Source organism: Topomyia yanbarensis, chromosome 2 (genome assembly GCF_030247195.1).
Source record: "Topomyia yanbarensis strain Yona2022 chromosome 2, ASM3024719v1, whole genome shotgun sequence".
In the NCBI taxonomy this organism is placed as follows: Eukaryota; Metazoa; Arthropoda; class Insecta; order Diptera; family Culicidae; genus Topomyia; species Topomyia yanbarensis.
The window spans coordinates 144,462,459-144,489,633 of NC_080671.1; the positions used below are offsets into that span (position 1 = coordinate 144,462,459).

A 27,175-nucleotide genomic window follows, 5' to 3' on the forward strand; every position below is an offset into this window, starting at 1 on the left:
TCCGAACCGCCATTGTGTCCCGCCATGCTGATATGGCGCCAAATCCAACCACGTGCAGCTGGAGATTATGGATGATTCCGTTCATAATTCGTTACATTCGGTCAACTTTGCCAGCCGAATTATTCAGCATGGTAGACGCGCTAGAGGCAAAATTTTTCATTTTTAACTGTATTGCTAGAGTATTTAAATTTTCGGCGGATGGAAATCATGGTTTTTGTTCGTATTTTCAGTGACTGTGATATTTACTCATGAAAACATTAGCCATTTAAATAAAAGCTGACTAAAATAGACTAATGAGTGTAATGTTTGAAAAATTGTAACATTAGCTTTTGAATGTATATTAAATCTGTCCTAATTCAATAAAAAAATCTATGATATTGTTTACTGTAATAAAATCTGTAGTTTTAATTATATGCGTTTTTCATGAATTGTGGAAACTTTTGTTTTCATATTTGAATTATCCGTAAAAAATTAGCTCATATCCCGTCCCTAATGAAAATTGAAACTTCTTCTAACTCCTTCCGACTTAGTGATTATACTTTTCTGATCGCACGATATCTGGACATCTTCTATATTAAACGGACCCTAGCACTAGCAAAACAGATTTAATGATTCCGACAGTGATCAACTGTCAGTCCTTTTCATGGGTTGATGGATTTATCGAAAATCGTTGGCTAAAAGTTGACAATTCATTCAGTATTTTTATCATACCTGGGGGTAATCAACATTTACCTTTAGTTTTTTATTTACAAGGTTTACAAAAATCTTTTTCGAGTATATCTTGTTTTTATGCATCTTTAACCGAGATATATTTACTAAAATCTCAATCGAAGTAGCGATAGTCGTCATTTTAGAAGCCTACTACTTCAAAATCATCAGCAATATCATAAATTAGATAATTTAAAATTTAGGTAGTTTTGATATTATTTTTTCATTTCGTCTAGTCAATTTTATCCTTTTTCTTTTTAACGACATTCGATTAGCTAGACATTACTAAGCATGAGAAGTTATGAAAATAGAACCATAAGTGAAAGTAGGGATTCCGAAATAGTCAACTGGAATTATGACAATGAAATGCCCCTTTTGGTTTCATGATTAATTCCTATATAAGTTGTATGCAACATTTATTCCTTGTAATGTTAGACATAGATAGTTGGTATCTTCCACAACGTTGTAGTAAATTCTTCTACAAGAAACTTTACTGAGGGTTGTTACTTCCTATCTTTAAATTAATTTAAGATATAAAAAGCTATTTGAGGAAAAACCTACAAAATCAAAAAGTATGTATTCGATTTTGAGAATGTGTTCAGTCTATTTGGTTTAAACTTATTAAAATCTGTTCATCAGCAGTTGGCGGAGTCCCCTTTTCTCTGTTTCTATTAGACGTATTGCGCTTCCTTTCGTTGTTTACTTCAAGTAATGTGAAATACATCCACTAAGGCTGTTTGCAATGTCAGTGCATTCTATATGGACGGTTCTATTTCACAACTCCGACTAAAGCAGATCGATCACCATACTGAGATGCAGCTCTATTTTTCGAGAATTTTTTTGGAACAAATTTAGCTCAACTATTTTGTTTAAAATTGTCCACAATTTGAAACCCAAATAGAGCACTGTTTCGAATATTTTCCATTAGTATGTGTGACGACTGATAGCAAAAAACACTGTGTGTCACATAAGCGATAGAAAATAAGAACATCGAGGAAACAATTTTTAGTTTACCTAAACGCATTGGGAACACAGCGTTCTAGATGTGTTTTGACAGTTCTAAATTATACGACTGCTTAACATTTTGAAACAGATTTACATCATAGCATTGCGAACAGCCTAATGTGTTTGTGTTGCTTTACATATGGTTTTTAATAGTCCCGTTCAAACTTGCACACCTAGAAAAAATAGTGTAAATTTACGTCTCCTGACCCTGACATATACGAGCATCAAACATGACTTAGTTTTACGTTTGACTTTAATTTTACATGACGTTTAATTTCGTAAATCATGTAATTTTACTCTACATACAGCGTTTGTTCTGAATGGTAGGAAGTGCAATTTTATGTCATTGCGCATGTAAAGTATATGTTCCATGTAAAATTAAACGGAACACGGTAATGTTACGTCATTTCCCAAATTACGGTTTGTTGAATTGTGTCATGTTTGCAATTACGTCAACGATAAAATTCAGGTTTTTTTTGGTGTGTGGGAATAATCAGTAGATTTCTTGTTTTGCACTACACCAGGTAAAAAGTAAAATGTCAATTATATTAAATATTTGGTGTTATGGTGATTTTTACTCTATTCCACGAAGCATATTAGTACGTGAAAATAGTATCCGTATAGATATTTAATGTGCCTTTAAATCTAGTACTTATAAGAGAATGAGAAAAAATTAATAATGATTATTCTTTTGGTTATCTTACATTGTTTTGAGCAATATTATTATGTGAAACTTTGAATTGTAATTAGGGACCATCCATAAATGACGTAGCATTTTTTTGAGTGATTTTTAACACCCCCCTCCCTCATCGTAGCATTTCGTCACAAACCTCTAAATACCCCCTGGTAATCACGTAGCTTAACGGTATCCCTGCCCCCCTTGTCACCGCAAAATTTTTAAAAAGTCTATACTATTCCCCTTTAAAAAAGCTACGTAGCATAACATGACCCCCTGCCCCCCTGTCGTCACACATCATCACAAAATACAAAACTCCGCCATATAATGCTACGTCATTTATGGATGACCCCTTATATCTAATTTACTTATCACCGGGAAAAAAATCGTTGTTCATCGAAAGGTAACAATTTTTGTAGGAATATGTAACTTGTTACGTATACATAGGGACCATTCATAAATTACGTAACGCGAAAATTGCCCAAAATTGACTCCCCCCTCTCCCCATGTAACAAATTGTCACAAATTTCTTTATCCCCCTCCCCTATTACGTAACAAATTCTTCGAAAGACTTTTTCTTGTTCAGTAAAAACATGTCGTACTTTACGTAATTTATGAATGGTCCCATATGGGATTATTAATGCCATCATTATACCACCGTGCGAATTTTCCTTATACCTACCATCTAAAGGTAGTATGTACAGACTCTTCATTGGACCGGTTAATACCTATTCAATTCGCACAAATAGCACTCGCATCATGTCGCTCATATTCATCAATAGCAGGTATGGTCTGCGGTAGTTCGTGGTCCGATTCAGGATGTTTTCGTTTAATGTGATTTACCAACAGTCTTCGTTGGCTGTAGTCTGCATTACATTTGGGGCAAACGTACGGTCGCTCCTTGGTATGCCTAAGAAGGTGCACATCTCGCACTGATTCTTTCAGGAAGGTCAGCTCGCAGTAAGAACATTTGAATTTTCGTTCCAGGTTGTGCGTCAACATGTGGCGATTCAGCCCGTGACTGTAAAAAATTAAATAGTTGAATTATAAGAATGTTCTCTTCTCCGACTAAAACAGATCGATCGCAATGCTGAGTTGCGGTTCTGTTTTGAGCACTTTTTCGGGACATTTGGAATAGCTTGACTATTCTGATTTAATTTTTTCACACTCTGAACCACAAATAGAACACTGTTTCAAATATTTTTCATTAGTATGTACTACGGCTGACAGCAGCAAACCAAAAAGTTATAAATACAAAATCGAACAATGGGTGATTCTTTAAACCATTGTTTAGGCCATTTCAGCATGGTTGAGCGCTCCAAAACATTGAATTTTTTTTTCAAAATGTATCGCTCTGATAAACCAACCCATAGGAAAAAAAGATAGTTTAGTGTCTTATTTTTGGATCAATATTTTTGTCAATCAATAGATTTCCAGAGTATGGAGTGTGGAAATCCTCAGGAGATTCTGGAAAACATTTTGACCCAGAAAAATACAGGAAAACGCGCAGACGGCATCGTCGGGCCACAATACAGGTAGACTATGAAGTAAAACATTTAAATCATAATAATGTTACAGTTAATCCTGCCTTACAGCTCCAAAGCTATAATATTTTTGTCATAAATTCACAAATCTACATTAATTATATTGTTTTGCCTTTCTCATATAAAGAAAGGCTATGCAATCACTCCAAAAATCAATGTTTCAACTGAGGCCCGGAGGGCCGAGTGTCATATCCCATTCGATTCAGTTCGTCGAAATAGCACAATGTCTGTATGTGTATGTATGTGTGTGTCAAATAATGTCACTCAATTTTCTTAGAGATGGCTGAACCGATTTGCACAAACTCAGTTTCAAATGAACGGTATAACGCTCCCATAAGACACTATTGAATTTTTAGTTGATCGCACTTCCGGTTCCGGAGTTACGGGTTGAAGAGTGTGGTCGCACAGCAAATTCCCATATACACTGGTAACCCTATGATGTCCGAATGATGTAATACATATTCAAATACGTTCAACATTACTTGAATTTGCGGGTCTAGATCACTAATGACCAATTAAAGTAGTTTTGATCACATTAGTCACCAATGACGGAACTTGATGCCCCCTGGGAACTCGCCAAGTTCCCGAGCTAATGTCACACCTATTTTCCAGCACACCCTTAACCGATGTTTACAAACTTGATTTCAAATGAGACATATGATACTCCCATTGACTGCTATTGAGACATTTAGACATTGACTTTTTCGAGACATTTAGAGACTATTCTGATTTTTCACAATCTGAAACACAAATAGAACACTGTTTCAAATATTTTTCATTAGTATGTACTACGACTGACGGCAGAAAAACCAAAAAGTTATAAATACAAAACCGAACAATGGGTGATTTTTTAAAGCATTGTTTAGGCCATTTCAGCATGGTTGAGCGCTTCAAAACATTGAAATTTTTTTTAAATGTATCGCTCTGGTAAACCAACCCATAGGAAAAAATGGTTTAGTGTCTTATTTTTGGATCAATACTTTTGTCAATCAATAGATTTCCAGAGTATGGAGTGTGGAAATCCTCAGGAGATTCTGGAAAACATTTTGACCCAGAAAAATACAGGAAAACGCGCAGACGGCATCGTCGGGCCACAATACAGGTAGACTATGAAGTAAAACATTTAAATCATAACAATGTTACAGTTAATCCTGCCTTACAGCTCCAAAGCTATAATATTTTTGTCATAAATTCACAAATCCACATTAATTATGTTGTTTTATATATTTCATTTCAATGGTTCGGTTTCCATAACCAGTATTGCTCTTCTTCTAACCAAATAATATAGAGCTACAAAATTCATGTCGACATAAATTTATTGATGGCATCATTCAAACACCAATACCCATATTTCCTCTATTCCTTCTCTCTTCAGACCATCTGACTTATCACTGCCTTCACCCTATCCGCTTCTTTTTCACTTCGTGCTCTTGACTTCCTTTTTCCTCGCTGCTATCAGTTTCCTCCAACCTTTCTCCTAACAATTTAGATATTGGAATGTACTCACGGTCTGAACCTTCCAGTCGCGAGGTGGCGAGACGTGACCGTTCGAAGATGATGATGGCACTTTCGAGTATGTCTCTCGAAGAGAAACGCCCTGCCCGTCGGCGATAAGGGACCATCCATAAATTACGTAGCATTTTTAAGTAATTTTTAACACCTCCCTCCCCCATCGTAGCATTTCGTCACAAACCTCTAAATACCCCCCCCCCCCGCTGGTAATCACGTAGCTTAACGGTAACCTTGCCCCCCTTGTCACCGCAAAATTTTTAAATATTCGATACTATTCCCCTTTAAAAGAGCTACGTAGCATAACATGACCCCCTGCCCCCCTGTCGTCACACATCACACAAAATACAAAACTCCCCCCTCCCCCATATAATGCTACGTCATTTATGGATGATCCCTAAACACTCCTGCTCCAAACAGCCATTCGATCCTTAGGGCCACCGTCGTTCTGGTGCTTGGCTCGTAATTGCTCTGCGCTGGCGTTATCCTCCCGGTCAATTAACTCGTTCTCAGCGGACCCGCACTGTTCGTTCGATTGGTCAACTCGTCCTTCGGAAGTGCAAAGCTTTAGTAACGTGAACGTCAATCCGCGTCGATCAGCTCACGACAGGTAAAAGAACCGAATAAAGAAAAAACGCCCCTTGTCTTCGGGGCGCTTTGTTAGATGTATGCTTCTTGCAGGTGCTTTTTCAATCTTCTGCTGTCCGCCCTACACGTGTTCCGTGGTGAGGTTAGGTTTTTCTCCTGTTCGATTTGTTTGCAATGGCTTCGCGGTCTACTTTTTGTCGACGTGAATTCCGCGTCCGATACTCCTATCACGTAGGCGCCACTTCGCTTTACTGGTATTTGAGCTTGCCGCTCGTAAATTATTTCGGGGAGGATTCCAGGTAAACCTCGGCACGGTTTTAAGATGTCCCTCAAAACGACGTCTAACCAGCGTTGCCAACATTTGTTATCCAGAAAGATTGTAATTGTTATAGTTACATTCGAATTTTATTGTTTTGAAGGTTTCAATCTATACATGCGCAAAATCCTAAATTTGAAATCATTTTCGTAAACTCGAGGATGCGCTTAAACCATTCTTACGATAAAGAATAAAATTTTAGCGCAAGAGAAATTAGCCAACAAAACGTCGGCCTACCTCTATAGCAACTAGCTGAGTATTCAACAAATGTTCATCAAAATATTTGACTGTCTTTATGTTTGAGTAAAATTCATTTGAAATTGAATGAAAATGTACTTTCCCGAACCGTTTTGCTCACAAGTGGGTATAAGAAGAGTTCAGGTGGGTGTTACGGTGGATTAAAAGCATTTTCTGGGCTACTGGCCATCTTCCCATCGCTCGCTTGAAAATTGGATGAATCTAGTAAGGGGTCATCCATATACCACGTGGACAACTTGGGGGAGGGTAGGGGGTACGAATAATTCCACGCGTGTCCGTGGAGAGGGGGGTGGGGGTATAGAAATACTCCACATAGACTTATACTTATATTTTTTTCTTAACGAGGTCGTAAAACAAATTTGCATCATTAGCACAAGCGTTTGATGTTTTCTTTCAAATCATCCCAAAATTGCAACACTCCTAACAGCATAGCATGTGCGTGCATGCCACAAAATCAGTCTATCAAAACCGAGCAAAATGTTGCTTCCAGAAACACTCGATTCAATCTTGTATATCGTTTTCAACAACTATTTTTAAATTTTAAATCATGTTGATGTTACATGAGCCAATTGAAATTCATGGTTATTTATGGTATTATGATTTATTAATGATATTATGATATATGGTTTTATGGTATTACGATGAATGCAAAAAGTGTCTTTTAGGCATGCAATTTTTAATGTTTGTAGTTTTCTCAAATATCTAAGAAAACCTACAAAGTTTAAACTATGTTTTTATTCAATTCTTCAGATTACAGCCAGGGGTCGGTATAGCGTAGTTGGTAAATCGACTGCCTTATAGGCAGCTCACCTGGGTTCAATTCCCAACCCCGCACATAGGGTTAGAGGTTTTTTTAAAGAGATTTTCCTAATCCGACAAAGAGGCTAATGACCTAAAGTTAAAACATATAATAAAAAAAAAGATTACAGCCAGTATCAAAACAGTTTAACACAACAGGAATACCTGAAATTGGAAACCTTCTTTATAATGTTACTTGATAAAACATTGGGAAAGTCCACGTGAACATTGCGGGGAGGGGGGAGGGGAACATGAATTGTCTACGCTTGTCCACGAAGCGTTTGTTGGTCCACGTGTTATATGAATGGCCCCTATTATTGTTGTCCGTCATCTTCCCGACGAGCTCGCTTTGAAAATATTTTTGTTTTTTGGTTGATATATACAGCGCCTCATATACATCGTGACTTCCCCACTGAACGAGTCAATGAATGCATTCGATGAGTGAGCGGTTTTTGATTCATTCAGAATTCATCTCCTACCAGTTCGCTGACGTTCGGTTTGAACCACTCACTACTAGTGCGACTGTTCCGATTGCACAAACATGGAGATGGAGAGACAATTCATCGCATTCTCTCATGATTCGTTGCTTCATGCTCACTATGCTGATTGTGTGCGGCTGAACCAACGATGAATGGCTATCGGATGCAATCGAACGAATGAGTGAATTTTCACATACCTGGATTTATTTATGTTTACTGGGTTTCTATACTGGTATCTACATATACACGAAATTCTGACGAAAAGAGCCAAACTGAATGTTAATAGGCTTGTTAAAAAGTATAAACTGCTATAGTGCATACAAGGAAAAGTGACGTAAACGCCATTGAGTATATTATTCAGGAAATCATGTTTTATCTTGTATGGTGCGGGTAAAAGCATGCTTTCGTCACTTCGCTTTTCGCGTTTCGTCAGGTAATTTTTTATTTTTGTTTGAAGTGTTTGCACTGTAAGATGCGGATTTTCATAGCGAACTTAAAAAGTGAAATTTGACCAAAGTGGCCTTTACGTCACTTTTGCATACAAGGGCAGTATAAAGCTATAGCAGACGAACAAAAGCTGAGTAAACATATTTCAGCGCGTTCAGTAACCAATACAATCTCCACCGGAAGGAAAGTAACAGGTAACCCGAACTCCAAGGGACAGGTCGTCAAACACATTGGTGATTAGCAAGTCGCAGTGATTGACAACCAGGAAGTACACAGAAGTCTACTAGGAGAAAACGACGTAAAACTAAAACTAACGATCATCATAAAAGTAATTGCAAGATTGTGATCGTCATATACGCATTCAGAGAACGGTGGAGTTTTGTGAATCAAATAGAACACAGTGAATGAATTAAACACAATAACGAAACACGATTAACATGTTGTTAAAATATTTTTCTAAAAGAATTTGTTTTGATTTTATGCTCTATGAGCGATTGAGAAAAGGATCTATCGTTAGAACTTTTTAAAAGCATGTATCTTTCCATGGTGGATCGCCATATTTACTGAAATCAATGCCAAAAACTGAATTAAAAAATCAGCCTGTCTGTCTTTTACTCAACGTATTCAAGTTTTAAACAAGTACACCCTGTACATTCATTTGTCCACGTCAATTCAAAAGCATTTTTGCGAATTTCATTTACTTACGTGGTTCGAAATTGTTTTCCACAATTTTGGCATGTTTTGTCCCTTTCTTGATGACACGCAAACCTGTGATGGTACAACGCCAAGCCCGAGTTGAGAATTTTGTCGCATTTGTCACATGGATAGCTCCCATCTGAATGTTTGTAACCAATATGACGCTTTAGCTTGTGCTTACAATAAAACGATGACTTGCATCCATCTCTTGGACAAACGTAAGGTTTCACTCCTAGTAATTAATCAAGTAAACACGTTAACCCATTTATCTGCATGCAATATAATTATACCCCTACTTACCATTGTGCATGTTCAAGTGACCCGGTATCAACGTCTTGTGCACCAACTTTCCACACACCTCACACGTTATCAGTGCTCCAATGTATTCATTCTTGTAACATCGGTTGGACCTTTTCTTCTTTTTACCATTGACTGATTCTACCGACTCCGAATCTACCGTTGATTCAGATTCACGCGTGTTCTCTTTCTGTGGTTCGTTGTTATTTAGAATGTCTTTGAACAAATCATCGTTACTAATATCGTCGAACATGTTTTCATCAATGTATTCCACATCCGAATATCGAACGTCACCCTTTAACAGATCAAGCACAGAGTTATTGTCCGTATCTAAATCTTCTTCGCGTCTGTTTTTCTCAAGCTCTTCCCGGAGCATTTTTTGTATACCGTGACAGTTTTCCTTAAATTCGGAAAAGTCCTTGATCGTGAGGTAACAGTCGTCACAAATTTCGAGCGGCAGAAGATCATTCGCGATGTCCATCTGATGTGTGATTGATAAAGATGTTAAATAGTGCAGTATATGAAACACACGCATACCTTTATCTGGACGCAATCTTCCACCATCGCAAGGATTGTTTGTTCACTCATAGACCGATTAAGGTTGCTAATCTCCATACATAGTCGACAGATTGGATCCATATTGGCAAGACAGGGATGGGCTAGGAACACATTAGAGAAAACACTGTAAATGAAACATTTCTGCCCAGTTTATTCCAAAAAAATGTTCATTAAATTTACAATACTTCTTTATAATTCTACATATAGAAAGGTTACCCGAGCCCCTAATACCCCCATGCTCATAGTGTTTGAAATGGGTTCAACCCATGAAAACATTATCACCATGGTTCGGTAGGTATTTATGGTTTATTTTTTGTGTATTTATGGGTAAGATGGTTTTTTGATAGTTGCGAAAATTTGGCGCGGTCTATATTATCGCTATAAATTGCTATTGAATTTCATTTGAATCGAATTCCTGGTTTCGAAATTACGATTTGAAGCGTGCGATCACACAGCAAAATTCCATATAAACTGATATCTACAATATCAAGATCATGGTGGTAGCAGTTTATATAGATTATCAACTCGATAAAATAAGTGCAACATTTATTGGATTTGCAGATCTAGATCACCAATCACTAACCAAAGTGGCTATAAGTGCATTGGCCACTTACGAATGTTCTGGATTCCATATAAGCAAGAATTGAAAATGTTCAAAATGGGAGGGGGAGTAGTTAAGGAAATTTATGAAAACGGATTTATCTTTTTGATCGAAGTGCATGAAACGTCTTAATTTAACATTATTTCGAAAACAAAATGACGAAAATTTTCTTTCGGGGACTTTGTTGATTTTACACTCAGATTTTTTGTCGTGATTAACAACATACCTTTCAATATGAGGGCCCATGTTTTTAAAATTTCAGAAGAAAAGTCATATAAGCTTTGGAACGTTTCTATCTTTTGTCATTTAATTTCTTCACCATTTTGTCGAAAATATGTGTAGCGATATTGCATTAACAACGTAAAAATAGTGTCCGAAAACTGCTCGGAAAAAGTGAAAATTTCCAGCCCATCTTGGTCAGAGCCGTCAACATAGTGCACCGAACGGACAATAGAATGATGAAAAGTTTTAAATATAGGTCCGCTATTAATTTGTTTCTATTGTCATTCGTGTTGAGCTGCTCGAAGCAAACAGAGCATCTCCTCGAAGGACTGTACAATATCAGATGTTGGGGGAAAGGAAACGTATTCATTTTAGTTAAGCTAGTACTAGTATCCGAACATAATGGAAAGGCACATGGCACGATAACGAGCGAGAGAGCGATAGTAGTGTGTATTCGGGCAACTATTCAAAAATATCGGTCGATTGGGTTGTCTCATCATTCATTTCATCGTAGTTGTATTAACAGCATCAGAAGTCGGAGAGCATCATTTTTGTGTTATGGCCTGTACCAGACCGCCCGCAGGTCCACCGAAGGGAAAGCTCCTCGCAACTAATTGACAACGAAGGTCGCAAAAGCCCCCAGCAACTGTGGCGTTAGGAAGTTTCATCGCTACCGGCTACCAACCAGAAACTGTCGCACAGTGGTCCCAAATTGAAAAACCTATTTTAATCCACCTAGCGGTGCAATTGTGCCTTTCTCAATCATGAATCACGAGAATGTGTGCGTTGTTTATACTCATTAAAAACTTTTAAATGCATATATTACATTTTATTATCATACATCACATGACAACTATATACAGGAAAATAAATCATTATTCGAGTTCTAAAATTTTGAAAAAGAAAAAACAGCCACGGTAATATTGAACTGAAAAAAGGTGCGAAATCGACAAAGTCCCAAAAAGTCGATTTTTATAAAAAAAAATTTTTCGAGATAACATAAAATCTCGACGTTTCATGCATTTTAAAGATGTTTGGCATCAAAAATACGAATTCGATTTCAGAAATTTCATGGGGTCCCCCCTTTGAAAAAAATTTTGAGTTCCGGCTTATATGGGAATTTCATGTGTGACCGGACCGTTCAGTCTATAATTCCGGAACCATACAAGCGATCTGTGCGAAATTTTACAGACATCTGTGGGGATAATATAGCTATCATTTGGGACTAAGTTTGTGAAAATCGGCCCAACCATTTTCGTGAAACTGATATGAGTTTGCTAGTTATGAAAGATGGCCGCTTTTCCCGGGCACTTCCGGAACCGTCTATGGTGGTCAATGTAGTCAACGAAAGTTTGTTTGGCCGTCGGTGACCTAGAACTGCAAAGTTAAGTTATTTGAGAGACATTTTAGCGAAATTTTTACCTTTTTTGCTTCCATCGGAGTATCGGTTTGAATCACAATTTGCTATGTGATCGCACGCCACAACCCGTAACTCCGGAACCGGAAGTCGGTTGGGGATAAAATTTAATAGCCATTTACGGGGACGCAATACCTTTCATTTGAGGTCAAGTTTAGTCGAATCGGTCTAGCCATCTCCGAGAAACCGATGTGACTGTTAGTCTGAATTTGGATACTTCCGCCGGGGCTTCCGGAACCGATGATGGTGGCCAATGTGACCAAAGAGACTTTGAATGGCTGTTAATGACCTAGTACTACAAATCGAAGCAGTTGTGGTCACATTTTGGAAAAATTTTCACCATTATACATTCATTGCAGAATTTCTTAAAATCGACGTTTTCTGCGTGATCGTACTCATCACCCTGTAATTCCGGAACCGGAAGTCGGATCCATTAGAAATTCAATAGCAGCCTATGGGAACGTTGCACCTTTCATTTGGGACTAAGTTTGTAAAAATCGGTTCATCCATCTCTGAGAAAAGTGAGTGAGATTGTGTTCGCGTACACACACACAGACGCACATACACACACACATACATACACACACATACATACACACACACAGACATTTGCCGAACTCGACGAACTGAATCGAATGGTATATGTCACTCGGCCCTCCGGGCCTCCGTTAAAAAGTCGGTTTTCAGAGCAATTGCAATACCTTTCTATTGAGAAAGGCAAAAAGACGGTCATAACTATTTTCTGGCTCCCAGTTACGTTTTTGTGCTTCGGTGTCTTCAGAAAAGTTTCATAAAATTTGTTTGCGCATATTTTGAGATAGGCACCTTAATTCTCATTAAGGTGGTATAACAAGTTTTGAGTATCTTTTTTTTATTAAATAATCAAAAAAAAAATTTTCTTCTTTTAACTTATATAGTAATTCATTTGGAGTAACTTTGCTGAAGAAATTGTTTATCGATATATTTTTCAATGCAAGATATAACTGTGTGATTAAAATTGTACTCTAAAATCAAGTTTTTTAAGTTTTCTTCACAGGATCAGATTTAATCACTTAGGTATGTTCTAGAAAGTTTTAGATATCATCAAAACACACAACTTTTGTGAACACACCAATGGTCTTTGGCGTAAAATTTAGGATATAAAAACATATTTCAGTTAAAAAATAGGGTTTTTCTGCATCATTTTGTGTTTGAACCGGCAACTTCCGGTAGCCAATTTTTGGATATGTTTTACAATATAGTACAACCTTGCATTTGAAAAAAAACTGGAGTCCTATCTTGAAAGATTTGTATCTGAGCTCAATCAACAGTCACACGAAAAACGCATTGTCTTCTATCTCGTCATCTTGGATTTATCAGCCACCACTTATTGTCAATATAAAATTCTGCTACTCCATATTTTTTTAGTATTAGGAAAGGGTTTACACGGTGCTGCTAGCATGTGGAATACTGGCACCAGCATGCTAACTTACACGCAGAACTTTTTCATTCAACGATAGCATACTTTTCTATCTGCTTTTCGTTTCTTATGCTGTAAATTTTAAGCATTGTGCATATTCGGTCTATCCTCTTATTGAATGCTTACTAAAAGTATATTCTAGAAGATGCATAAAAATCACAGCAGAATAAAAGAGACGTCAATAAAAGGAACGCTAACTCTGCATATATTTATTTCTCAGTGTAATATAAATATGACATATGTGCATGCCATCCCGCAACCCTGCCAGAGTCACAAACGTCGAACAGGTCGAAACGTGAGCGCGTTGCGAAAAAATAGAAAAAGTTTACCGAAAGGATTTTGTTTTTTTCTACCGGAATTAATATGGATTATTCCAGCGAATGTGAGTACTTTCATATATTGTATGAATGAAATACGAAACGTATATCATATTGATAGACAATTAACAGTTTTTTTTTAATTGTCGAATCATATTAAGTTTGACATGAATTGATGCATTAGCCCGGTTTTCGGTTTCTCATACAAAATTATAATATGTAAAACATATCTGAAAACTAGCCACCAATTGGAAAATGAGAGATATTTTTGTTTGTAATGTGTAAACACATTCAAAAATGCTCATGGTACAGTGATTGTTATTATAAGGATAATGTTGTGAATTTTTTTGCTTTGTTTAACATACATCAGTTTTTCTCGACAAGATAGATACCGGTAACTTTATTTTCAGATGCTAAGCATGGTAGCAGACAACGAGATCTTTTCACTCGGAAAGAATTTTTCCAGCTCATTAAAAAATGTATCGGTAAAGGTACTGATAGCTGTTTTGTGGTTATCGAGCGTTCGCTTTCCGAACAGCTCGACGGCATTCCATACACATTATCCGCAGAGTGTAAAAAAATCTACGAATTTTAATTTCTGATCTTAAAAAGAAGTGGAATGATAGTCACAGAACGGAACGCGATTTCTTTAATCAAAATGCTGAATGGCTCAAATCAGAAGTTGTTTTTACTAGTGACAGTGTCGCCAACGACGACGACTTGCGCACTAACGACTCCTGCGCAATGTCTTCGGCAGGGAGTACTGGTCGTCCCTTATCAGGATCTTCTTTCCAAGAATTGAGTGATCGAACTAAGCGGAGACGGACTGAAAGTCTTCGGAAACATTACGATTCTGAAGAGTTATGTTATGCCGCGCAAATGAGTCTAAGAGCCGAAAATAAGGTGGATGCAGCCAATTTGATAAAAGATATTGCAACCGGGAGCCCATCAAAAGTCCTTAAGTACAAAGAATACCTCAAACAGAAGCCTGAATCAACTCTTTCTGGTAACCAGTACAATAGCATACGATCTGTCAGTCTTGGAAAAAATTGTGTTTTGTATCCACCTTATAAACAAGTCCTAGAAGCTAAAAAAAATGTTATCCTTCACCTTCGGGAATTATTGTCAATGAGTCGAGCGCCGAAGTTAAATTACAACCATTACTGGATCATACAGTCGAACGCTTGTTGTTAGTGCGAGTAAATTTTATCGAATGTCTCCAATCAGATAGCGTAAATAATCTTGAATTACTCTGCAAATGGGGTTGTGATGGTACTTCTGGACAAAGTACATTTAAACAAAAATTTTCTGACGATGACGGATCTAAAACTGATGCCAACATGTTTGTCACTAGCTTGGTGCCTTTGCAGCTCATTTACGCAGATAAATCTGTTAGCAAGAACACAGTACTGTGGAAAAATCCTAGCCCTTCATCTCCTCGATTCTGCAGGCCGATAAGATTACAATTTTTGCATGAAACAGCTGAAGCAACAAGAACAGAAGTCGATGATATAAAAGATCAAGAGAAAAAATTGATGCCTTTTCAAACGATTGTAAATGGCAAACGAATAAACGTTTCATTTAAAATTTCATTAACAATGATAGACGGCAAGGTTTGTAATTCATTGACTAACACAAATTCTTCTCAACGTTGTTTTCTCTGCGGTTCAACTTCTAGTCAGTTTAATCGAATTGATCAAATGTTGAAAAAGCCAGTAGTCTCCGAAAACTTAGAATTTGGAATTTCGTCGTTACATGCCTGGATTCGGTTCTTTGAGTGCTTATTGCATATTTCTTATAGACTAGATGTCAAGAAATGGCAATGTCGCTGCAAGGACGAAAAAGCTAGAATGGAGAAACGCAAAAAGGAAATTCAATTTCATTTTAAGCAGCAATTGGGACTTCTAGTAGATATACCAAAGCAGGGGTATGGAAGCACAAATGACGGTAACACAGCGCGCCGATTTTTCGAAAACGCTCAAGTTTCTGCATCCATCACGGGAATAGACCGGAATTTAATCGACAGGTTTTATGTGATTCTGCGGGTAATTGCATGTGGTTTGGATATACACATTGTGAAGTTTGAGGCGTATGCTCTGGAAACTGCACGAAGATTTGTCGAACTTTATCCATGGTACTACATGCCCACTAGTGTACACAAAATCTTGATACATGGAGCCCAAATCATAGAGTCTTCCTTGTTGCCGATAGGACAAATGTCTGAAGAGGCCCAGGAGGCTTGCAACAAATATATCAAGAAGTTCCGTCGAGATTTTAGCCGAAAATGTAGCAGGTCCAAAACAATGGAAGACGTTTTTTTTAGATTGCTAGTTTCGTCCGACCCCCTTATTTCTAGCATGCGTAAAGCGTCTTCAAAAAAAATAAAAGCGTTACCTGCTGAAGCAAAGGAGTTATTGAAAGAAACTGCGTTGGAGATCAGTAACGAACCAGATTTATCGATAGATGAAGTGGAGTGCAGTGACGATTATGAGAGTAATTGACTTATTATTTCTGCTGTGTAGAATAATTTGCGGTACTAATAATATAATGTTCCTTATGAAACTTTCAAACATTCGTGTATTTTTTACCAATTTTTAACAGGAATACATAATCAAAAGAAAAAACCATTGAAATTTAAGCTATTTGTCGACATGGTGCTGGGGGTATGCATTGATTTGCATGCTATCGACTTAGTGTACGCGTTTTCTCTGTTTCAGGGATTAATCTAAGATGGCGAGATAGAAGACAATGCGTTTTTCGTGTGAATGTTGATTGAGCTCAGATACAAATCTTTCAAGATAGGATTCCAGTTTTTTTTCAAATGCAAGGTTGTACTATATTGTAAAACATATCCAAAAATTGGCTGCCGGAAGTTGCCGGTTCAAACACAAAATGATGCAGAAAAACCCTATTTTTTAACTGAAATATGTTTTTATATCCTAAATTTTACGCCAAAGACCATTGGTGTGTTCACAAAAGTTGTGTGTTTTGATGATATCTAAAACTTGGTGATTAAATCTGATCCTGTGAAGAAAACTTAAAAAACTTGATTTTAGAGTACAATTTTAATCACACAGTTATATCTTGCATTGAAAAATATATCGATAAACAATTTCTTCAGCAAAGTTACTCCAAATGAATTACTGTATAAGTTAAAAGAAGAAAAAATTTTTTTTGATTATTTAATAAAAAAAAGATACTCAAAACTTGTTATACCACCTTAATGAGAATTAAGGTGCCTATCTCAAAATATGCGCAAACAAATTTTATGAAACTTTTCTGAAGACACCGAAGCACAAAAACGTAACTGGGAGCCAGAAAATAGTTATGACCGTCTTTTTTCAATTTGGGACCACTGTGTGTCGCCCAACCAGAAATTCGCCGCAATTCAAAGTCAACGGAGCGTCTTATCCGAAGGCTGCCCTTCCAGCGTCTGGTTCGTGAGATTGCGCAGGATTTCATAATCAGTCTACGCTTACGGAGCTCAGCCTTAATAGTACCCCAAGAAGCCAACGAGCCTACCTAGTCGGTTTGTTCGAGGATACGAAATAGTGCGTCATCCACGCCAAGCACGCCACCATACCGAAAGACATTCAAACTGGCTCGCCAGAACCGTGGTGACCGGGCCTTTTTTAATCTGCAGTATACAATACATGCTAAAATAATTACCGGTTGACGACCTATATCTACACCAATCATATCAGAATCGCATTCATGAACAACAGATGAGCCTGAACATAGAGAACAGAAGTTAGCAGCATTCATCAATGTCCGAATCCAGCGCATCCGTCATTAACACAAATGCAAACATCAATGGTTCTTTTCCAAAGCACCATAATTATATAAAAAATTGAAAATTTCCCATTCAAACGTCATTCCTTTGAATATCGTCATTTTCAATAACATCCCGAAGTGTAGTCACGATACTCCGGTTATGTCACAGACATTACCAACCCATCTTTCCACACGGGGGATACGTGCGCAGGGGATAGTTGCTTCCATAAAGTTTTAGTACTGCTCAAACCACGGAACTTTACACAAATAACCGATGCAAAACCAAGACAATGGCATAGTTTTGCCCCAAAGTACACGTTACACATGTTACGACTACAATGTTTTACTGCGACGTTTTATCTCATTCTTTACACTTGCTCTAATTTTGCAGGGAGAGGATGGTACACCATAACGCAGATCTCAGTTTTTACTAGTTAGACTAATTATTTATTACAATACTAGGAATATTTCATCCATAGTACTTAGAAACAGCACGGGCAAACTAAATGTGTGACTATTTCTATTTGTTTCTGTACAAAAATAAAGCGAAAGAAAAATATTTTTATAAAGTTAGATAAAAAATGTTTTTAGAAATGGAAGTACCCCCTTAAGAAAAGCGCAGAAGTCGATTTTTAAGCATAATTAACCTTTATTAAGGACATTATACATGCGAGCCACAACATAGTTCCTACGCCACACACACCCCTCTCCCCTGCCTAGCCATGTATCTGACATGAGCAAATATAAAAATACGTTTTTCAACACACTAACCTTGCTGGTGTGCCACGAAACTACTACTTAAGGAAGCTAGAATATTTTCCTATGCAATCAATCCGAGTTTTTGACGGGATGCCATCTGTAGCTCCTGTTTTGTGCGAAAATATAACCCCTCTTCACTTGGGTTTCTTTTCGAAACACTCTTTTTCTCGTTTTCATTGCACTTTTTCAAATGCACTTTTTTCAGACACCACTGCAAAAACACTCGCGAAAATTTAATCGTTTACTAACAAAACTTCAAATTTTCTGCCAATGTACAGATGACCAAAGGAAAATGTTCGGAAACTCTCATTTGTGCGTTTGAATTTTCACTTCAGATTTCAGTTTTTCCTAATGTATACAAGCGAGTCGGTGCCTAGCAACGTGGCTTCCACATATCTTCACCTTAAACTAGGCTGAAGACAACCACGAAAACATCGACGAGAGCGAACAAATATTTTTGCTCGCCATTTTTCAGTTGGGGACCACGGAGCGGCGTCTCACCCGTACACGCAACATCTCTCCCTAATTGTCCTTTGTTTTTAAAATGTTCGTTGAGATTTAATGATTTTTTTCATAACAGATAACCATTTCACTGTTCGTACTATAATAACGAAGCGAACTAACGTGTATTTGCAATTTACGCGCAGAATATTTAAGGATTATTTTATGGGGAAATATCTCAGCTTTCCAATGATGTATTGTAGATACTTCTAAAATCTATTATCGGTGTTTTATGACTATGACTCGGTTTTTCCGTGATATCTTAAGCTCCAAGCTCTTCTCTCGCTCGAAACTTTGTAACCTCCGATAGACTATGGGCGGATAACGACTAGCAAATTCGCTTCGAGTGCCGAACGAGACTCTATTTAGCTCTGGGTCGGCATTGGCTCAAGAGATAGCAGGATTAGTAGTAACTTTTAACATTATATTTATTACACTGTGGTACTTCCTCAACTCCACTCTCTTAACCTAACCACGTGGTTTCAAACTTAATATACTAAGTTGTACATGCTTCTTTTTCTCTTAACCTAGTTTTAGTCTCACCCTCATGCTGCCATCATCACCACATCCATGCGTTCCGCCTGCCGCTTTCCTCTATGCTCGTTACTATTGCTCGTGCGTTCGGAATGTCTCTCCTGTCCGTTCATTGAAGCTGCTCACGTAGTCGGGGTATTGTAGCACGCCGCGGTCCGCGTCCTGCGGGCCGCTCAGTTGGTCACTGTAGTGAAACCTAAGGGTTTATACATGTGGGGTCGACATCGAAAATTCTGATCCACCGGTTCCTACCGGCTCGACGAATCGTTCTGGATTAGCGATTGCTCACGGCGGTTTGACTGGCCGGACTTAGCGATCGAACTCTGCATTCGGTTCACCTCGTGTTCGGGACTGAGACGGATTTCTATCCGTGTAATATGGGTCCTGCGTTCGAACAACGTTAGCATAGTGAAATCATCAACATTCGTAGATGCAGTATCTCTAATGTAGATTTCTTACCTGACTCGATTAACCGGAATGCACGTGGTTATGAGTCACTCGCGAACAATTTGTAAATTGTTGAATCACCGAAAACTGTTTCACCGTTTGTACTGTACAAGTGATCGATTTAGAATACCTCGAGGATTGGTGATGGCGTCCAACAGACTTCGCCGTTAAATGGTTTTGTGGCCCGTCAGTTATCTCCTTTCTCTGTCCAGTTATCACCACCCTTGTGATAACGGCGATCATATTATGGCATGGGTAGATATTCCCTGTGGTAACTTTGGTAGAGGTGATGGGCTGATTTTGAGGGGCTTTTAATCCATGCCGTATTGGTTTTCTTGGTAACCTAACCAGAACGGTTACAACTTTCATATTCAAATACAATTATCTCTCCCTGCACGAAACATTAAGATTTCTGACAGCTTATTTACAACCACAGATGCAAAGTCAAACTAAAGGAGTTTGGTTTGTTTGCCTTACGAAATACCTAACCTCAACCGGTTTTTGCAGTGCAATTTTTTTTGTTTTCCTCACGAAATAATTCGGCGCCGTTTCTTTTTTAACGGGAGTAGAAAGGTCAATAGCCTTTCTCATTCCAACTAATGTGTGCGTGTATGGTGTAAATCAAATGCGATTCGGGGTTACTTGATTTTTCTTTGACATACAAATAACGCTTTAATTCCCCTATTTCATTAAGGTTGAACAAAGAATGGAACAAAAATCGCAGTCCAGCAGTTTTTTCCACACCGTGTGTTAGATCTTCATAAAAATCAATCAGCAGTACTGTAACAATATTCTACATAAGCTGATTGATTTTTGTGAAGATCTAACACACAGTGCACAGTGGTCCAGATCGCTAATTTAGGAGGAATTTTTACTTTCTGACAAACCTGTATAATTTAGCCGTATCATGTCTTAGGATGAATTTGTGTACATCAGAAGATGCTTCTTTTAATTGGAATAGTTATTAGGGTGGTTCTAATTTATCTAAAATACGAAAATAAACTTTTTACTGATGAAAGATAGAGCTCCACAGTCTTCCACAAAGTTGTAAAGTAACTTATTTTGAATAAATTTGTTGAATATATTATAGCTCTATCTCTTTTAGTTTTTGTTATACAAGAAATTAAGAAAAAAGATTAGGGTGTTCCTGAAAAAAAAAGTTTTTTTAGTATAACTTTCGTATCTTTTACTTTTTGTTAACACAACCTTTGAACAGCTTATTGAAAACTTCAAGCCGAGTATTTTTCTCCAAGACACCGAAGGTCTAACTTTTTTGTTTAAAAAGTTATGGACACTTTCCGTTAAAAAATAGCCTATTTCAAGGCTCAATATCGCTGATGCGGCCACCTAAAATTGAATACTGTTTCAACCACATGAAAGACCATACTTTTTAGTATATTTGAGCAAAAATTGGCGAATACGTTATTTTTTTTAAATTTGCAATTTAGATTTAAAGTTTGTAGTTTTGCAGGTTCAACGCATTAACGCATTTACACACATATCGTTGTATTATGAAAAAATCCACTTTCAAATGTCATTCTCTCATCGCAGCAAGCTTTGCATAAGTGAAACGACTGTCAAAAAAAGGTTTCTGATTTTATTCGTTTTAAATAAAACTAATAAATATGGATATTAGTCGAAGAGAGTTGGCGAATTTGCTTATCACTGGTAAAAAGACAGATGCACTGCTTATGTTCATTACAAGTAGTAATCCAAATGTAAAATTGAGACTTGTTAATGTTCGAAAGAAATTTTATATTTTGTTAAAACAACCTTGGAACAGCTTTTAGAAAACTTCAATCCACGTTTTTTTTCATAACTCTGAAAGTCTAACTTTATTCTTTCAAAAGTTATGGAAACTTTTCGTTCATAAATAGCCCTTTTTCAAATGTCATTATCTCTGATTGGGGCAAATAAGAGTAAGTTCGGATTGAACCATAGAAAAGAACTTACTTTTAATTATATTTGAGCAAAAATTGGAAAATATTATTTTTTTAAGCATGTAATTTTAAATTTATTAACCAAAGTTTTAAATTTTGTCGCATAGCGCACACATACAAGAAATTGCCTAAAGCCTTTGTATTTCCTTATCTGTTTTGCTTACATATCAACAATACAGAATGTGTTCATTAAAAATAATTTGGTTATAAAAACAATTTATGATTTATATAAGGAGAATTTATTAGCGAACTTTTGCCAGGTGGCGGAAATTCTAACGATGATAACACAGCTTTTTTCATAATACAACGATATGTGTGTAAATGCGTTAATGCGTTGAACCTGCAAAACTACAAACTTTAAATCTAAAATGCAAATTTTAAAAAAATAACGTATTCGCCAATTTTCGCTCAAATATACTAAAAAGTATGGTCTTTCATGTGGTTGAAACAGTATTCAATTTTAGGTGCCCGTATCAGCGATATTGAGCCTTGAAATAGGCTATTTTTTAACGAAAAGTGTCCATAACTTTTTAAAGAAAAAAGTTAGACCTTCGGTGTCTTGGAGAAAAATACTCGGCTTGAAGTTTTCAATAAGCTGTTCAAAGGTTGTGTTAACAAAAAGTGAAAGATACGAAAGTTATACTAAAAAAACGTTTTTTTCAGGAACACCCTAATTTTTTTTTAATTTCTTGTATAACAAAAACTAAAAGAGATAGAGCTATAATATATTCAACAAATTTATTCAAAATAAGTTACTTTACAACTTTGCGGAAGACTGTGGAGCTCTATCTTTCATCAGTAAAAAGTTTATTTTCGTATTTTAGATAAATTAGAACCACCCTAATAACTATTCCAATAAAAAGAAGCATCTTCTGATGTACACAAATTCATCCTAAGACATGATACGGCTAAATTATACAGGTTTGTCAGAAAGTAAAAATTCCTCCTAAATTAGCGATCTGGACCACTGTGCAGTGTGTAAAACACTGCTTTTTTTTCGTTTCCGATTTTTGCCCCTTTCTCTTTTTAACCTTAAACCGGTGTGCGCGCCTGACACACCAGCACGCGCTTGAATTATCCAGGAGCTTTATTTAATGCATTGAACCGTAATGAGGTTAATAATTTGAAAGTATTAGAAAAAGCACGTTTTGTGTTCCTCGTACGAGTAAAGTGGGAACATTATAGCCGACATGGGGGCAAAATCCAAAATCTGACCCAGTGTCGTAGATGGGCACGGCACAAAAACTGTTTTTTGGATTCCAAATGTATGCTCTGTGGTGATAAACCGCACACAAAGGACGCTTGTCCGGCGAAAGAGACCACAGAAAGTTTCAAATGCGTTAATTATAGCGAAAACCATAAATCGAATTCTTGGGCATGCCTTATTCGAGAAAAAGCTATAAATTCTCGTTCAAAGCAGAAAAAACAACAAATAAAAACCTATTTTAATCCACCTAACGGTGCAATTGTGCCTTTCTCAATCATTAATCACGAGAGTGTGTGCGTTGTTTATATTCATTAAAAGCTTTTAAATGCATATATTACATTTTATTATTGTACATCACATGACAACTATATACAGGAAAATAAATCATTATTCGAGTTCTAAAATTTTGAAAAAGAAAAAACAGCCACGGTAATATTGAACTGAAAAAAGGTGCGAAATCGGCAAAGTCCCAAAAAGTCGATTTCTAAAAAAAAAAAATTCGTGATAACATAAAATCTCGACGTTTCATGCATTTTAAAGATGTTTGGCATCAAAAATACGAATTCGATTTCTGAAATTTCATGGGGTCCCCCCTTTGAAAAAAATTTTGAGTTCCGGCTTATATGGGAATTTCATGTGTGACCGGACCGTTCAGTCTATATTTCCGGAACCATACAAGCGGTCCGTGCGAAATGTTACAGACATCTGTGGGGATAATATAGCTATCATTTGGGACTAAGTTTGTGAAAATCGGCCCAACCATTTCCGAGAAACTGATATGAGTTTGCTAGTTATGAAAGATGGCCGCTTTTCCCGGGCACTTCCGGAACCGTCTATGGTGGTCAATGTAGTCAACGAAAGTTTGTTTGGCCGTCGGTGACCTAGAACTGCAAAGTTAAGTTATTTGAGAGACATTTTAGCGAAATTTTTACCTTTTTTGCTTCCATCGGGGTATCGGTTTGAATCACAATTTGCTATGTGATCGCACGCCACAACCCGTAACTCCGGAACCGGAAGTCGGTTGGGGATAAAATTTAATAGCCATTTACGGGGACGCAATACCTTTCATTTGAGGTCAAGTTTAGTCGAATCGGTCTAGCCATCTCCGAGAAACCGATGTGACTGTTACTCTGAATTTGGATACTTCCGCCGAGGCTTCCGGAACCGATGATGGTGGCCAATGTGACCAAAGAGACTTTGAATGGCTGTTAATGACCTAGTACTACAAATCGAAGCAGTTGTGGTCACATTTTGGAAAAATTTTCACCATTATACATTCATTGCAGAATTTCTTAAAATCGACATTTTCTGCGTGATCGTACTCATCACCCTGTAATTCCGGAACCGGAAGTCGGATCCATTAGAAATTCAATAGCAGCCTATGGGAACGTTGCACCTTTCATTTGGGACTAAGTTTGTAAAAATCGGTTCATCCATCTCTGAGAAAAGTGAGTGAGATTGTGTTCGCGTACACACACACAGACGCACATACACACACACACACATACATACACACACATACATACATACACACACAGACATTTGCCGAACTCGACGAACTGAATCGAATGGTATATGTCACTCGGCCCTCCGGGCCTCCGTTAAAAAGTCGGTTTTCAGAGCAATTGCAATACCTTTCTATTGAGAAAGGCAAAAAGGTGCGAAATCGGCAAAGTCCCAAAAAGTCGATTTTTATAAAAAAAAATTTTTTCGAGATAACATAAAATCTCGACGTTTCATGCATTTTAAAGATGTTTGGCATCAAAAATACGAATTCGATTTCTGAAATTTCATGGGGTCCCCCCTTTGAAAAAAAATTTGAGTTCCGGCTTATATGGGAATTTCATGTGTGACCGGACCGTTCAGTCTATATTTCCGGAACCATACAAGCGATCCGTGCGAAATTTTACAGACATCTGTGGGGATAATATAGCTATCATTTGGGACTAAGTTTGTGAAAATCGGCCCAACCATTTCCGAGAAACTGATATGAGTTTGCTAGTTATGAAAGATGGCCGCTTTTCCCGGGCACTTCCGGAACCGTCTATGGTGGTCAATGTAGTCAACGAAAGTTTGTTTGGCCGTCGGTGACCTAGAACTGCAAAGTTAAGTTATTTGAGAGACATTTTAGCGAAATTTTTACCTTTTTTGCTTCCATCGGGGTATCGGCTTGAATCACAATTTGCTATGTGATCGCACGCCACAACCCGTAACTCCGGAACCGGAAGTCGGTTGGGGATAAAATTTAATAGCCATTTACGGGGACGCAACATCTTTCATTTGAGACTAAGTTTGGTTGATTCGGTCTAGCCACCTCCGAGAAACCGATGTGACTGTTACTCTGAATTTGGATACTTCCGCCGGGGCTTCCGGAACCGATGATGGTGGCCAATGTGACCAAAGAGACTTTGAATGGCTGTTAATGACCTAGTACTACAAATCGAAGCAATTGTGGTCACATTTTGGAAACATTTTCACCATTATACATTCATTGCAGAATTTCTTAAAATCGACGTTTTCTGCGTGATCGTACTCATCACCCTGTAATTCCGGAACCGGAAGTCGGATCCATTAGAAACTCGATAGCAGCCTATGGGAACGTTGCACCTTTCATTTGGGACTAAGTTTGTAAAAATCGGTTCATCCATCTCTGAGAAAAGTGAGTGAGATTGTGTTCGCGTACACACACACAGACGCACATGCACACACACATACATACACACACATACATACACACAGACATTTGCCGAACTGAATCGAATGGTATATGTCACTCGGCCCTCCGGGCCTCCGTTAAAAAGTCGGTTTTCAGAGCAATTGCAATACCTTTCTATTGAGAAAGGCAAAAAGGTGCGAAATCGGCAAAGTCCCAAAAAGTCGATTTTTATAAAAAAAAAATTTTTCGAGATAACATAAAATCTCGACATTTCATGCATTTTAAAGATGTTTGGCATCAAAAATACGAATTCGATTTTTGAAATTTCATGGGGTCCCCCCTTTGAAAAAAAATTAGAGTTCCGGCTTATATGGGAATTTCATGTGTGACCGGACCGTTCAGTCTATATTTCCGGAACCATACAAGCGATCCGTGCGAAATTTTACAGACATCTGTGGGGATAATAGAGCTATCATTTGGGACTAAGTTTGTGAAAATCGGCCCAACCATTTCCGAGAAACTGATATGAGTTTGCTAGTTATGAAAGATGACCGCTTTTCCCGGGCACTTCCGGAACCGTCTATGGTGGTCAATGTAGTCAACGAAAGTTTGTTTGGCCGTCGGTGACCTAGAACTGCAAAGTTAAGTTATTTGAGAGACATTTTAGCGAAATTTTTACCTTTTTTGCTTCCATCGGGGTATCGGCTTGAATCACAATTTGCTATGTGATCGCACGCCACAACCCGTAACTCCGGAACCGGAAGTCGGTTGGGGATAAAATTTAATAGCCATTTACGGGGACGCAACATCTTTCATTTGAGACTAAGTTTGGTTGATTCGGTCTAGCCACCTCCGAGAAACCGATGTGACTGTTAGTCAGAATTTGGATACTTCCGCCGGGGCTTCCGGAACCGATGATGGTGGCCAATGTGACCAAAGAGACTTTGAATGGCTGTTAATGACCTAGTACTACAAATCGAAGCAATTGTGGTCACATTTTGGAAAAATTTTCACCATTATACATTCATTGCCGAATTTCTTAAAATCGACGTTTTCTGCGTGATCGTACTCATCACCCTGTAATTCCGGAACCGGAAGTCGGATCCATTAGAAATTCAATAGCAGCCTATGAGAACGTTGCACCTTTCATTTGGGACTAAGTTTGTAAAAATCGGTTCATCCATCTCTGAGAAAAGTGAGTGAGATTGTGTTCGCGTACACACACAGACGCACATACACACACATACATGCACACACACATACATACACACACAGACATTTGCCGAACTCGACGAACTGAATCGAATGGTATATGTCACTCGGCCCTCCGGGCCTCCGTTAAAAAGTCGGTTTTCAGAGCAATTGCAATACCTTTCTATTGAGAAAGGCAAAAAGGTGCGAAATCGGCAGTCCCAAAAAGTCGATTTTTATAAAAAAAAAAATTTTCGAGATAACATAAAAT

The 27,175-nt window shown here is 37.7% G+C and overlaps 2 protein-coding genes across 5 annotated transcripts in view; one reads left to right on the top strand and one right to left on the bottom strand.

The window, feature by feature from the left end:
- The window catches only part of LOC131681619 (sodium/hydrogen exchanger 7), a 44,676-nt gene extending 44,321 nt beyond the window's left edge, over positions 1 to 355 (top strand). For all 4 annotated transcript variants that reach the window (XM_058962526.1, XM_058962529.1, XM_058962527.1 and 1 more), the window contains one exon: positions 59 to 355. In XM_058962526.1, coding sequence (XP_058818509.1) covers positions 59 to 166 — 108 coding nt within the window. In that variant the 3' untranslated portion in view covers positions 167 to 355. The remainder of the gene's footprint in view (positions 1 to 58) is intronic.
- The window catches only part of LOC131681620 (zinc finger protein 181-like), a 39,626-nt gene continuing 12,805 nt past the window's right edge, over positions 355 to 27,175 (bottom strand). The window contains exons 2-5 of the mRNA XM_058962532.1: positions 9,859 to 9,980; positions 9,325 to 9,802; positions 9,034 to 9,256; positions 355 to 3,410 (exon numbers count right to left, since the gene is read on the bottom strand). Coding sequence (XP_058818515.1) covers positions 3,122 to 3,410; positions 9,034 to 9,256; positions 9,325 to 9,802; positions 9,859 to 9,960 — 1,092 coding nt within the window. The 5' untranslated portion in view covers positions 9,961 to 9,980 and the 3' untranslated portion in view covers positions 355 to 3,121. The remainder of the gene's footprint in view (positions 3,411 to 9,033; positions 9,257 to 9,324; positions 9,803 to 9,858; positions 9,981 to 27,175) is intronic.